Raw genomic sequence first — 12,488 nt, forward strand, 5'->3', positions numbered from 1 at the left:
AAGATTTTATTTATTTATTTGACAGAGAGAGACACAGCGAGAGAGGGAACACAAGCGGGGGAGTGGGAGAGGGAGAAGCAGGCTCCCCGCAGAGCAGGGAGCCCGATGCGGGACTCGATCCCAGGACCCTGGGATCATGACCCGAGCCGAAGGCAGTCGCCCAACCAACTGAGCCACCCAGGCGCCCGACTTTTGAGTTCTTAAAACAACCTCAGGAGGCCCTATTGTGAAATTTCCGTGTCTCAGGATAAGGGGGACAATGACCTAGCTCTGAGTCCCTTTCTCATTGCTTACCATGTTATTTGCTTTAATTGGTTGGTTAAACGATACTTGCAAACATATCCGGTAATTCTTCTAGTAATGACAGTCAAGATATTCAGAGCAGAACAAAGGTAGCTAGAATACAGCAAAGGCTTTTCAATAATAGCTGTAACATGAGTTATAACAGTAGCAGAGAGAAATCAGGATCTGAAGAATACACTCCAGCCTTTGTATGGACAGTAGTGGACAGGTGCAAGGTAACAGGCAGACTTGTCATAATAACCATACAGAACAGGAAAAACAACACTGTGACACTGGACTCAGTCCAGTCAATAATGGCTAACCCAGAGTTGGACTTCTTTGTCAAAAAAGCTATTCTTATGAGCTTAATGTTAAAAGTCAGGACAAAGAAAGGCAGTACAAGAGATCAACCAACTCTATCTCAGTTAACCCCTCATAAGGATCCTTCTGAACAGCAAGATACTTTACCAGTTAAACAATGGATGTACCATTGATTGAGGCAGCAGAGTTTCCCACGTACAGAGGAATTTCTTTCAGCCCTAAAGAAGTTAAGGTAACCTGATTTTTTTGAGGACAGGTTACCCAAACCTAAAGAAGAGACCATTTACAGAACATCCAGCTTAAAAGTAAAAGAAACCACAGAGACCATGTGGTCCAAACATAAGTATAGGATTTTCCTGTTTCAGCTCTAGTCTATCTGTAGTGGGTGCTGGTGTTGAGAAAGATGGGGAAGTCACTTTCTTCATTTCCTAAACAAGTCCCATAGCTAAATGACCATTCTTCTTCAGATATGAATCAACAACATCACTTTACCTTTTAATATATGAAACTTGTCTCACATAAAAATCCATGTGTCTATAAATACTTTATAAAAGCATTGAAGTGATAAGCCATTTAGATTAGCTATCACAGAAATCTTTAAATGTAAAAGCATGGTAAACATTTATTATATTTTACAAATTATGCTATATTTATAAAGTCTATCTAATTTTCTGATTTTTAAAAGCAAATCAGCAATTATCCTATATAGGTATTTTTAAAAATATGAAATGTTTAGATGTTCAAGTCAATAAAAATAAATATGTAATTTGGTGTTACTGTGGCTTAAAGGACATTTTATTTAAAAAAAAAAAAAGCATGCTTGACACTCACAGAAGCCATTCAAAGAGGATAAAATACATGAAAACACATAAACATAAATAAGAGGACACACTATACAATGGAAAATAAACCAAAGTCCCAGTTGTTATTAAAATAAAGAATAAAAATGATGCCTTCCTATACATTGTGTAGTGCTATTCTACATGTTGTAAAAATACCAATGAACTTACCCACCACAGGAAATTTTCCAAGATTATGTAGTTATCAAAGAAAGAGATTCCATCCAAGTGGAAGGAAAGCAATTCAAAAATCAAATAACTACATTCATTTCACTATGAAGTTAGTAGAATTAAATCAGAGAATAATTGTATTACAGAAGAGCTTTTGTACTAAAACTAAAAAACAATTTTGATAAAATATAAAATGACTAAATTTCAATAGGAAAACTAGAATATTAATATTAATTCAAAGAAATCTACTACACTGTTGTACAATAAATTGTACTGCTTACATACTACAGTAAAGAAGGACACACAACATTTTCAGTTTTTCTGTGGAAGGTATGTTACTATAAAAATAACCCATTGGGTTATAACAAGATAATTCATTTTGCAACTGAGGTTTGACATTAAAAAACTAACAGAGCTGATTAAAATAATAATATATTTAAATACGCGGACAGTTTCTCACCTCGTCTTCCTTCAAACACGTCACTGATTTCTCTTAGCAGTGTTGACATGTCACCAATTTGGGATTCCCAAGCTTCACAAAATACATCTAGGTTTTCTTTAGCAATTTTACTAGATGGATGCAATGTCAATGTTTCAGCGGCAGAAATTATCTAATGAAATACAACATACACAGGTGTCCATTTCAAAGTCTTAGCGCTCAACATCATATTGGAGACCAGACTTAAGTCTGTACTGTTCACTCAACAAACAGCTATGAAGTGCTTTCCACACATAAGCACCATGTTGGCCAACGTGGAGAGACAGGGAACGAAAGTCACTGTTTCTGCAAATAAATAGCATGCATGATTATATACAAACCTTTATCCAGGGAGCAATGGTCTTTATTTCGGGAAAACTACTTCCACAGAGTCATTTCCACAGCAGAATTCAAAGAGTTACGCTCAGACTGGGAAGGGAGGAGTGCGCTGTACACAAGAGACGGGGCAGGGGCCGCGAGGCGGCAGCGGTCGCCGCGGTGGTGCTGGTGCCGGTGGGAGTACCGCTAAGGGGAGGAGCAGGGCCGGCAGCAGAAGGGGCGTGGCAGGTGGCTAGCAGTATCAGCAGTGGTAGGAGAGGTAACATACACGCACACCTATGAGCACACGGCAGATACGTTCTTGAGATACTGTCTCGGGGGCTCGATCTACATTGGTATTCACCTTCAGAAACACACAAACAAAATACACCTTCTCAACAGAGAGAGAGAAACTGAGGCTCGGGGACACCAAGTAACTAACACGTGGCTATTCATTCACCTACTCTGTGCCAGGCACTATACCCGTGTTCCCGGAGCTGGGGAATAGCTACGAGTCAGACAGATGAAGACTCACACTATAATGGGGGGAGACAGATAATAAAAAACATACTAGTAAATGATAAGATATTATAAGTTATGATAAATTATATGTATAAAAATAAAGGGTAAGGACGGGAGAGGGTGTTAGGTGGTCACGGAAAAGGTGGCACGTAAAGGCAAAGAGCTAAAGGCCAGCAGGGCCAAAGGAAATCTAGGGCGAGCCATTTGGGATGAGGTGTGAGCACTTCTAGTGTGTTCAAGGATCAGCCAGTAGGCCAGTGTGACTGGACTGACATGAGAAAAGGGAAGGTCACCAGAGGCCATGTGATGCGGGACATACACAGTAAGGACCGGACTTTACTGTGAGACAGGAAGTCACTGGAGAGCTTTCAGAAGACTGATATGGTCCACGTCATGCTACCTGTAAGGGAATTAGAGCTACGTGTTCCTCCTGGGGGGGCACAGTCACACACGCACAGGACTTGACAAGGAGGTGGCAGCTTCATGAGCAAAACAAGGTTCCCCATCTTCAGGGAGGGCGGGCACATGGGCTCTCCAGAGAACCACGAGCTAGATTTCAGTGGGACTTCCCTCTCGACCAGGAGCCATTGTATGCTGTACAAACTGCTCCATTGTGTCCTGGATAGGATCTAACATTCTAAAGGAAATACAAAGATGACATAGCTGAAGTAGAGATGTCCAGAAATAAATACAAATTAACCCAGAGGCATGCTCTATTTCCTTAAATGATCCCTTTGTGAAACAGATGGCAAAGACAAGGAGCAAAAGCTAAGGCTGTGAGAAAAAAAATGCTTCTCAAGTTATGGAAATTGACAACAGGCTCTATCACCATCCTGGGGAAGAAAGTACGGTTATTCCTAATATCCCTACTACAATAAAAACAGTAAGCAGAGAATTACAGCCAAATAGCAAGTAGGGCTTGAGGAAAGCAAGAGCTGATTGCATATGGCAGAAGAGACAAACCTTTTCATTCTACTGAAATACACTTAAAGCCAAGGCAAGCAGGATGAATCTCAAGCGGACAAGCAAATACTGAAGCCTTGGTTTCTCTTAATAAGGAGAGATCCTCTGGTTATAATAATAAACTGTTCAGCAGATGATCATTGCTAAGGATGACTCATATACTTCCTCCTTCCATGATAAGCCTTTGACACTGTTCTCTACAGAGCACACACATCCCTCCAACATTCAACATGCTTCTGCTAGAGGACACAGGCCACTACGGTCTCTAAGTCACTTGCACTGTTCTCAACTCTAAATCCAAGGGCTCTACATCTATCATGTAATACTACAGTTAGGTGTACGTCCTTTGGCTGACCATGATAAATGAAACAAGAACACCTGGTAAATTGTATTCTGGAGCTTAGACCTAAAAAAGAAAGGAAGTTTTGCCCCTCACTTTTCTCTTTAGATTAATTTGACAGGGACAATATTAAATGGGATATCAATTTTTAAAAGGCTCTGGAAGATTATAAAAAGTTGTATCTCGGGCGCCTGGGTGGCTCAGTTGGTTAAGCGACTGCCTTCGGCTCAGGTCATGATCCTGGAGTCCTGGGATCGAGTCCCACGTCGGGCTCCCTGCTCAGCAGGGAGTCTGCTTCTCCCTCTGACCCTCCCCCCTCTCATGCTCTCTCTATCTCATTCTCTCTCTCAAATAAATAAATGAAATCTTTAAAAAAAAAAAAAAAGTTGTATCTCAAAAAATTCAGAAAAAATTCACAACTCTTCCAAAAAAGCACAAGAACTTTCATTTCTACATATTCCTATGTAGTCATTTTCTTTTTTCTTTTTTTTTAAGATTTATTTATTTTTAGAGAGGGGGGTAGCACGAGCAGGAGGGGCAAAAGGAGAGGAAGAGAGAAAATCTCTGACACGGGGCTCGATCTCACGACCCTGAGATCGTGACCTGAGCCAAAACCAAGTGTTGGACACTTAACTGACTGAGCCACCCAAGCACCCCTCATTTTCTTATATATGTACATTTTACATAGTAGCAATTATAGTAAGTATACAAATACGTATCCTGCTTTTATCATCTAACATTTTAACAATACATTTTTCAATGTTGCTAATTCTAGCTATCATGGTTATTATTTAAAGGTCATAATGTACTATTTGCCTACCTTAATTATCTTGCTTCCAACTGAATCTTATTATAAGTAATGCTGTAACAAACATTGCTTTTGGTTTTGTTTTTCTAATTTCCTTATGTCCTTGGGAATCCTAGGTCAAAACACGTAAATATTTTTATGGCTTGGTCCATAATGGTAACTTATTTTTTTTAAAGGTTTTATTTATTTATTTGAGAGAGAGAGAGCATAAGTGGGGGAGAGGGGCAAAGGGAGAGGGAAAAGCAGACTCCCCACTGAACAGGGAGCCCGACGTGGGGCTTGATCCTAGGACCCTGAGATCATGACCTGAGCCGAAGGCAAACACTTAACTGACTGAGCCAGCCAGGCGCCCCTAAGATTTTATTTTTTTAAGTAATCTCTATACCCAATACAGGGCTGGAACCCACAACCCCAAGACCAAGAGCTGCACGCTCACACTCCAGCCAGGCACACCAGTAAATTACTTTTCAAATATGTCACTATGACCTGCACTGCAAACAGCTTTACTGAAAATAAATATAAACTAGGACATCAATTAAATGGGCCAATCTCCAGTTTTGCAGAGCAGCAGCATCAGCATGGAATGTCCGCTATGTTCTGGCACACCATCAGTGAAAATTCCATTATCTTCTTCATCACTCTCAGTAGATTTGACCTCTAGTTATGCAGAGCCACACACATTTTCCTTCCACACAATTTATGACACTCAGACAAGACATAATATAAAGGAATGATCTGCTATTGATCATACCTGTTGGCCAGTCACCTGAAATGTCTCCTCTGCATGTACACAGGTTATTTCAAGAGGTTCTGTCCCAGATATATGGCGTAACAATCGACAGACCTATGAGAAAACATTTCTACAGTTCAACCTCCACCTTCTCGTTCTTCGCAATCCAGGCTTTCATTTTATAATTAATAAAGGAAATAAAGCCTTACACAGAAAACTTATTAAAACCTTATTAAATTAAACCTTATTTATTAAAAATCAAGTTGTATATTACTTAGAAGATTATTATAATACTATATTGGTCACCAACAGATTTTCTAGGAATAAAGCAGGAATGCATAAGGGTAGAGCATATTGTCTCTTTGTCTCTATTTCTTATCTCATTATGGCAAGTGGTCACAGAATATTAGAACCCGAAGGAATCTCTGAAAGGATCTAGTAAGTGCCCACACACTGTATGTATGAAGAAACTTCACTCAGAGAAGTGATTTGCCCAAGGTCCCTCAGGTATCCTATGTCAAGCTACACATTCTTTTTTTTTTTATTTTGACAGAGAGAGACCCAGCGATAGAGGGAACACAAGCAGAGGGAGTGGGACAGGGAGAAGCAGGCTTCCCGCTGTGACCTGAGCGGAGCTTAATGACTGGGCCATCCAGGCGCCCCCAAGCTATACATTCTATCAACAAACAACACTTCCTCTCAGGGTCAATTAATTAACACACCTTTCACTGGAGAAAACACTGGATTAGGAAAGGCTGATGTAATGAGAAAAGAGCCTTTATCAGAGAAAATTATTGAAAATCTTCAGACTTGAGACAGAAAACATTTTTTTCACTTAAAAATTTTGCTGCAGGATTCCTATACATAGCAAGATTAAACTGTTTACAGTCATAATACTTGGTTTATAAACAAAACAGCAGCATAACAGGTGAAGGTAATCAAAAGGTACGAATCTCCAGCTATAAGATAAATATGTTCTGAGGATATAATATGTAAGACTAGAATTAACAGTACTCTTTTGTATACTTGAAAGTTGCTAAGAGAGTAGATCTTACAAGTTCTACTTGTAAGGAAGGAAAAATAATTTTCTGTAACTATCTGAGGTGATGGATGTTAACCAAATTTATTGTGGTGATCATGTCAAAATACATACACATTTGAGATTATGTTGTACACCTTAAACTTACACAATGTTATATGTCAATTACATGTTTAAAAAACTATTTTAAAAAACATAATCATCAAATCTATTGTAAAATGGAGACGTATCTATAGTCATTTTAAGAATGCTCCCTAGCAGTTTTCTTTTTTCTTTTTTTCCCTAGCAGTTTTCATATGTACGCAAGTAAAGGAGAGAAAGGTAGTCGACTTAGTCTAAGGTTCCTTCTAACCATTATTTGGTGAGCTGGGGACAGCAGGTAATATGGAGACAGCTCTATGGTTTGTATCTGTGCATTTATATACATGCTGGATATACCTGATATGCACAAGTTATACACAGCTTAAGTATACATTTTTTACTGAGATGTCTAGTGTTTTCAATAAGTGAAAGGCTTAGAATATCAACTAATAATTGCAATTATAGCAAAAGTGGCAGGTGAAGCACCAGTAACACCCAACAGAGGTTTGGGCAGAACAGAAGAGGTTCAGAGGAGGAATACTGTGCTGAATGTCTTTTGTCCGTCCACATCCACTCTCCTTTCTCCTCAAACTGCTTTATGCCCTGGGAGACTGACATTTGTGGTCTCCAGCTATGTTTGGCCAATGGGAAGCCCCAGCAATAGACCAGCAGGAATGCAAACAGTAAGGGCCTTTATTCTCATGCTTTTTCCCTGCAGGGTTGCCTTGGGCTGTGGCTCTGCGTCTAGTCTTGAAATCAGAACCTCTCACGGTGGCTTTCTGAAAGACTCTGTGCCCTTCCAGTTTCCAATAACCACTCCTCTCCCCTATTAATTTGGGCCTACCAGCAGTACCAGCTCTGCTATCACTAACCCCAATTACTGTACTCCCACGGTTCCCCCTACACCGTGTCTATGTAATTGTAAACAGCTCCTTTATTAGTCTCTTTAAATTATCCTAATTCAAGTGTGCCATCTCTTTCCTGCTGAGACCCCACAGGTTCAAATAGAAACAAGGTCATAGGATGTGTCTCCACTGCTCTACTCCTAAGCCTAACCTCTCTGAGAGAATAAGGACAAGAGGATTAGTAAGTGTATCTGCGGGTTCCAGCATTTTTTGTTTTGTTTTAGAGGCCAGATTGTTTTAAGAACAGGACAGATAAACATTGTATCTTTAAGATTCCAAAGGAGACAGAGAAAATGCTCATATAAGTTACCCCCAAACTATATTTGTGTCAATATTCCCTGATGATGGTACGGCTATCATGAAACCACAATTTCTTTAACAAACAAACCTATTACTCACCTCAACAAGCTGCTCTTTCTGTTCAGAGAGTTTACAGGCATACTCGGCCAAACCTTCTAAATTTCCTTCTACTCCAGTAAGTTTTAATGCTTTTAGGACCACATGATCAGCATGGTATTTTAACAGATCTGCTGTCAGCTGGGTTGCTGTCCTGTGAAGCTGCAGATGTGGGGGGTGAAGGGCAATGAAAGAAACACAACAATCAGGTTTTGTCATCAAGCAGCTCACAAGCACTTTAAAAATGAAAAAGGAGCAGTCCCCACTTGATCCACTGAGAGAGGAAAGCATAAAATTCCTGTGGCAACAGTAGCAGTTGGGCCGCACAGGGGAGCTTGTCCTTTCTCCCAGGCAGGAGTGACAGGGACATCTTTGAGTCCCCTCATGTGGGCCGAACTGCTGTCTGCAGAAGATGACCTGCTCAGCTAGTGTGGCATGGCTGGTCCCTTTCTCATCCTGCTATTAACTAGTTCTTGCCCACATAGCTTCTCTCTCACTTAAAAAATGCTTCCACTACTCTGCAAGTTAGTAAGAAACACAACAGTATTAAGAGGACAGTATTCAGAGTACTATGAGGATAATCAAATGGCAGTTTATGATCAGTAAGGTTTAATAGACTTTTGAAAAGGTACTGATGTGAGATTCAATCAATTAGGTATTCAACACAATTTTATTAGATACCCAGATCATGGCAGACACTGTATTAGAGGCTGGACATACAGACAAGTAGGACATACTCCCTTCCCTCAGGGGGTTACAGCCCACCTGTAGTTGCTATCTAGAACTTTACTCCTCAACTCTTGGGTCACAGGATAAATGACAGACAAAGGGTAACCAAAACCCCGAGGCTGTATTTGACTTGGGATGGATTTTAAGCATGGCCCACTCTCAGCAGATATCTTTGGGTACTATTAACTCCGAAATCTTCCCTTCATCCTGCTTTTTGTTAAAGAAAAAAAAAAAAAAATGATGTGAAGGGTTATTCTGGGGTTCTCCAGGAAGAGATTGCTTTTAATAACACTGTCCTAAGGAAAATCTGACTTTGAACGAAGCCTATTGAATGAAGTGATTTTTTTTTTCCTGGAAATAATCCAATGTCAATTCAAATTACAGGATTTTCTACAAAATTAACAATGGAGTAGTCCGCATTCATGCAATCAAGTGAGAATAATTACAGTCAGAAACAAAGACATTAAAATGTACTTTCCTTTGGAAACTAAATGCCACATAAGAATTTTAAAAGATTTTTTTTAACCATCAGGGCCTTAGAGAATACCTAATGCCAGCCCTTTATTTTACAGACTATGAAACAGGTCCTTAGAGACTGAGTGACTTGCCCACAGTCACGTAAATCTGAGTGGTTCTAGAGACAACTTATTACCACGCCTAAGGGAGGAAGGGTGAATAAACCCAAAGTTCCACTCTGCGCAATGAACTGACAGTGGTTTTATAGAGACCATCTGCCTTAATCATTATAAAAATTCTTCTAGGGGTGCCTGGGTGGCTCAGCCGTTAAACGTCTGCCTTCGGCTCAGGTCAGGATCCCAGGGTCCTGGGATCGAGCCCTACATCAGGCTCCCTGCTCAACAGGAAGCCTGCTTCTCCCTCTCCCACTCCCCCTGCTTGTGTTCCCTCTCTCGCTGTCTCTCTCTCTGTCAAATAAATAAATAAAATCTTAAAAAAAAAAATTCTTCTAGGTTGATGTTGTTACACTCATTTCAGAGGTAAAGAAAATGAAGCTGGTGGAAAGCTGCTCAGTCTATCACCAAAGGATTTAATCCTCTTACTGATAGTCAAATTTTAACAATAGTTTAGTTAAAATTGAATAGGCTGGAAAACATGGATAGGCTTTTTTTTAAACCAAAGAAAACCATAACATCCTTCTATGTTTAATAAGATGGTAAAATGAAGGTCCACTAAAATGTGAAACGAATCATCATGTATATAATTTATCAAAGAAAACCAAAACCCAATTCCATTCTCTTGAACCCCTGACTGTGCAAAATATAAAAGAATAAGGGAATTAGAGATAAGGAAGCTCTGTTTGGAGAGCTGATGGGTGCTTACTGGGTGCACCCCAGAGTAGAGGGAGCAGGACGGCACAGGAGCTGCCGTGAGGAGCTGGAGGGCCCCACAGGAGGGCTTCTGAAGAACACACGCAATCATCCAGGAGAGACAAAGTCAGCCTAAACAGAGCCCAAAGCATCCTGTAAGGGCACCAGTTTCAAAGAACTTTCCACCTTCCTACTTCCTCTCTTTTGGCCTTGAGCCACACACACCTGGCAAAGATCAGGAACTGAAGCTAAGAGGGAGGGGGGAAAAGGAAGAAAGGTGTGAAAAGAGATCAGAGACCACACACACATTTCCCAAAAGCCCTAGGCGAGGCTGAGAGCTGGGACACAGGGGTAAGTCCTATAATTGAATGAATAGCAAAGCAGCAATTAACATATTGGAGAAATCATTCTAATTATGGAACTGAGATTGTGTTTCATGACCTAAGGCAGGGACTGGCAAACTTAGTCTGTAAAGGGCCACAAAGGGAATATTTTAGGCTTTTCAGGCTGCACAGTGTCTACTGCAACTACTCAATTCTGCCGTTGTGAAAAAACAGTAGACAATATGTAAGCACACGGGCAGGACTATGTCTCCCCAAACTTGACTTAAAACAGACAGCCTGGATGTAGTTGGCAAACATCTGACTTGCAGTGACTTTCAATAACCTGAGAGTGATCAAATAAGTCATGAGATGACCAAGTTTTGCAGGAAGCAGGGAATTCTCAACCAAAAAATATTTTTAAAAATCAATTACATTAAGGTTATAGTTTATATACAGCAAAATGTACCAAGGGTACAGTTTGATGAGTTTTGACATTTATATCTACGTAACCACCACCACAATCAGTATTTAATACATTTCCTTTTTTTTTTTTTTAAGATTTTATTTATTTATTTGAGAGAGACAATGAGATAGAGAAAGCATGAGAGGGAGGAGGGTCAGAGGGAGAAGCAGACTCCCCGCTGAGCAGGGAGCCCGATGCGGGACTCGATCCCGGGACTCCAGGATCATGACCTGAGCTGAAGGCAGTCGCTTAACCAACTGAGCCACCCAGGTGCCCTTTAATACATTTCCTTTATCACCCAAAGTTCTCCCATGCCCCTTTGTAGTAAATATCCCCCAACTTCTGACCCCAGGCAGCCACTGATCTGGTTTCTGTCATTATAAATTAGTATTGCCTTTGCTAGAATTCCTTCTAAATGGAATTATATATATACACATCCACTCACACACAAACACACACTCTTTGGTGTCTGACCTCTTTCAGTGTTATGTTTTAGTGATTCATCCATATGATTACCTGTATCAATATTGTTCCTTTTTACTACTGAATAATACTTGTTACAGTTATATACCAAAATTCATTTATTGATTCCCCTGTGGATGGAAACTTAGACTGTTTCCGGTTTGGGGTTATTATAAATAAAGCTGCTATGAACATCCATGTACAAGCTTTGAGAAGGACGGCATTACAAAAAACAGTGGCTTCAAAATGGAAAACCATCTTCTGGGCACACAGACATACTAATACTAATGCACTTCGTACATACCATGCCACATAAACTAGCAAAGGATTAAAAGAGGCTAAATTTCAAACTATACTTACTTCTTTCTTAAGTTCTTTGAGACTGTGACTGATTTTCAATACAGCGAGTTCTAGTTCTTCAGCAATACTTTTTGTTTTCTTGCTTTGCTAAAAATTAAAAATATACATATATAGTGTTACCTCATCTTTTTAATCTGGTAATTCCAATTTCACTTGAACAATAAATTATAATAAATGTTTAATATCATTCTGTGAGTTATAAAAAAAGTAGATTTTAAAAATTCACCTTTTTATGGACAGAATGGAAAATAGAATTTTAACTATCTAGTTATATTTTCCCATTGTAACTATAAAAAGATGAATTTTTAAAATCTCATTTTGTTAATAAATTTATCATGTCTAAAATGATTCTATTTTATCTTCTGCCCAGAATGCTCATCTCTTCGCTCTTAATGGAGTTAAAAATTAAAATCCTATTTACCTTTAAGTCTCTACATAAATGTCTCTTTCTCAGAAAGGCCTTTTCAGATCACACAATCTAAATTAGGCTCTCTTCTTACCCATTCTAATCTTTCTCTAAGTAATTATTCTAGTTTACAATTACATATTTACTTTTTTTATTTTATTTTTTTTGATTAAAGTCGATCTTCCCCACTAAGCCTTGGTAAGCTCCATGAAGGCTGGGATCACATT

At 39.5% G+C, this 12,488-nt stretch overlaps 1 protein-coding gene across 3 annotated transcripts in view; it reads right to left on the reverse strand.

The window, feature by feature from the left end:
* Window positions 1–12,488, reverse strand: part of CTNNAL1 (catenin alpha like 1) — a 65,021-nt gene that overhangs the window by 15,669 nt on the left and 36,864 nt on the right. The window contains exons 8-11 of one of the 3 annotated variants that reach the window (XM_081803337.1): window positions 11,856–11,942; window positions 8,197–8,355; window positions 5,794–5,886; window positions 2,074–2,224 (exon numbers count right to left, since the gene is read on the reverse strand). In XM_081803337.1, the coding sequence (XP_081659463.1) occupies window positions 2,074–2,224; window positions 5,794–5,886; window positions 8,197–8,355; window positions 11,856–11,942 (490 nt within the window). The remainder of the gene's footprint in view (window positions 1–2,073; window positions 2,225–5,793; window positions 5,887–8,196; window positions 8,356–11,855; window positions 11,943–12,488) is intronic. The other 2 variants (XM_081803335.1, XM_081803336.1) reach the window with 2 other exon arrangements.

This window comes from Leptonychotes weddellii, chromosome 14 (assembly GCF_054177405.1).
Source record: "Leptonychotes weddellii isolate Sample4059 chromosome 14, ASM5417740v2, whole genome shotgun sequence".
Taxonomy (NCBI): Eukaryota; Metazoa; Chordata; class Mammalia; order Carnivora; family Phocidae; genus Leptonychotes; species Leptonychotes weddellii.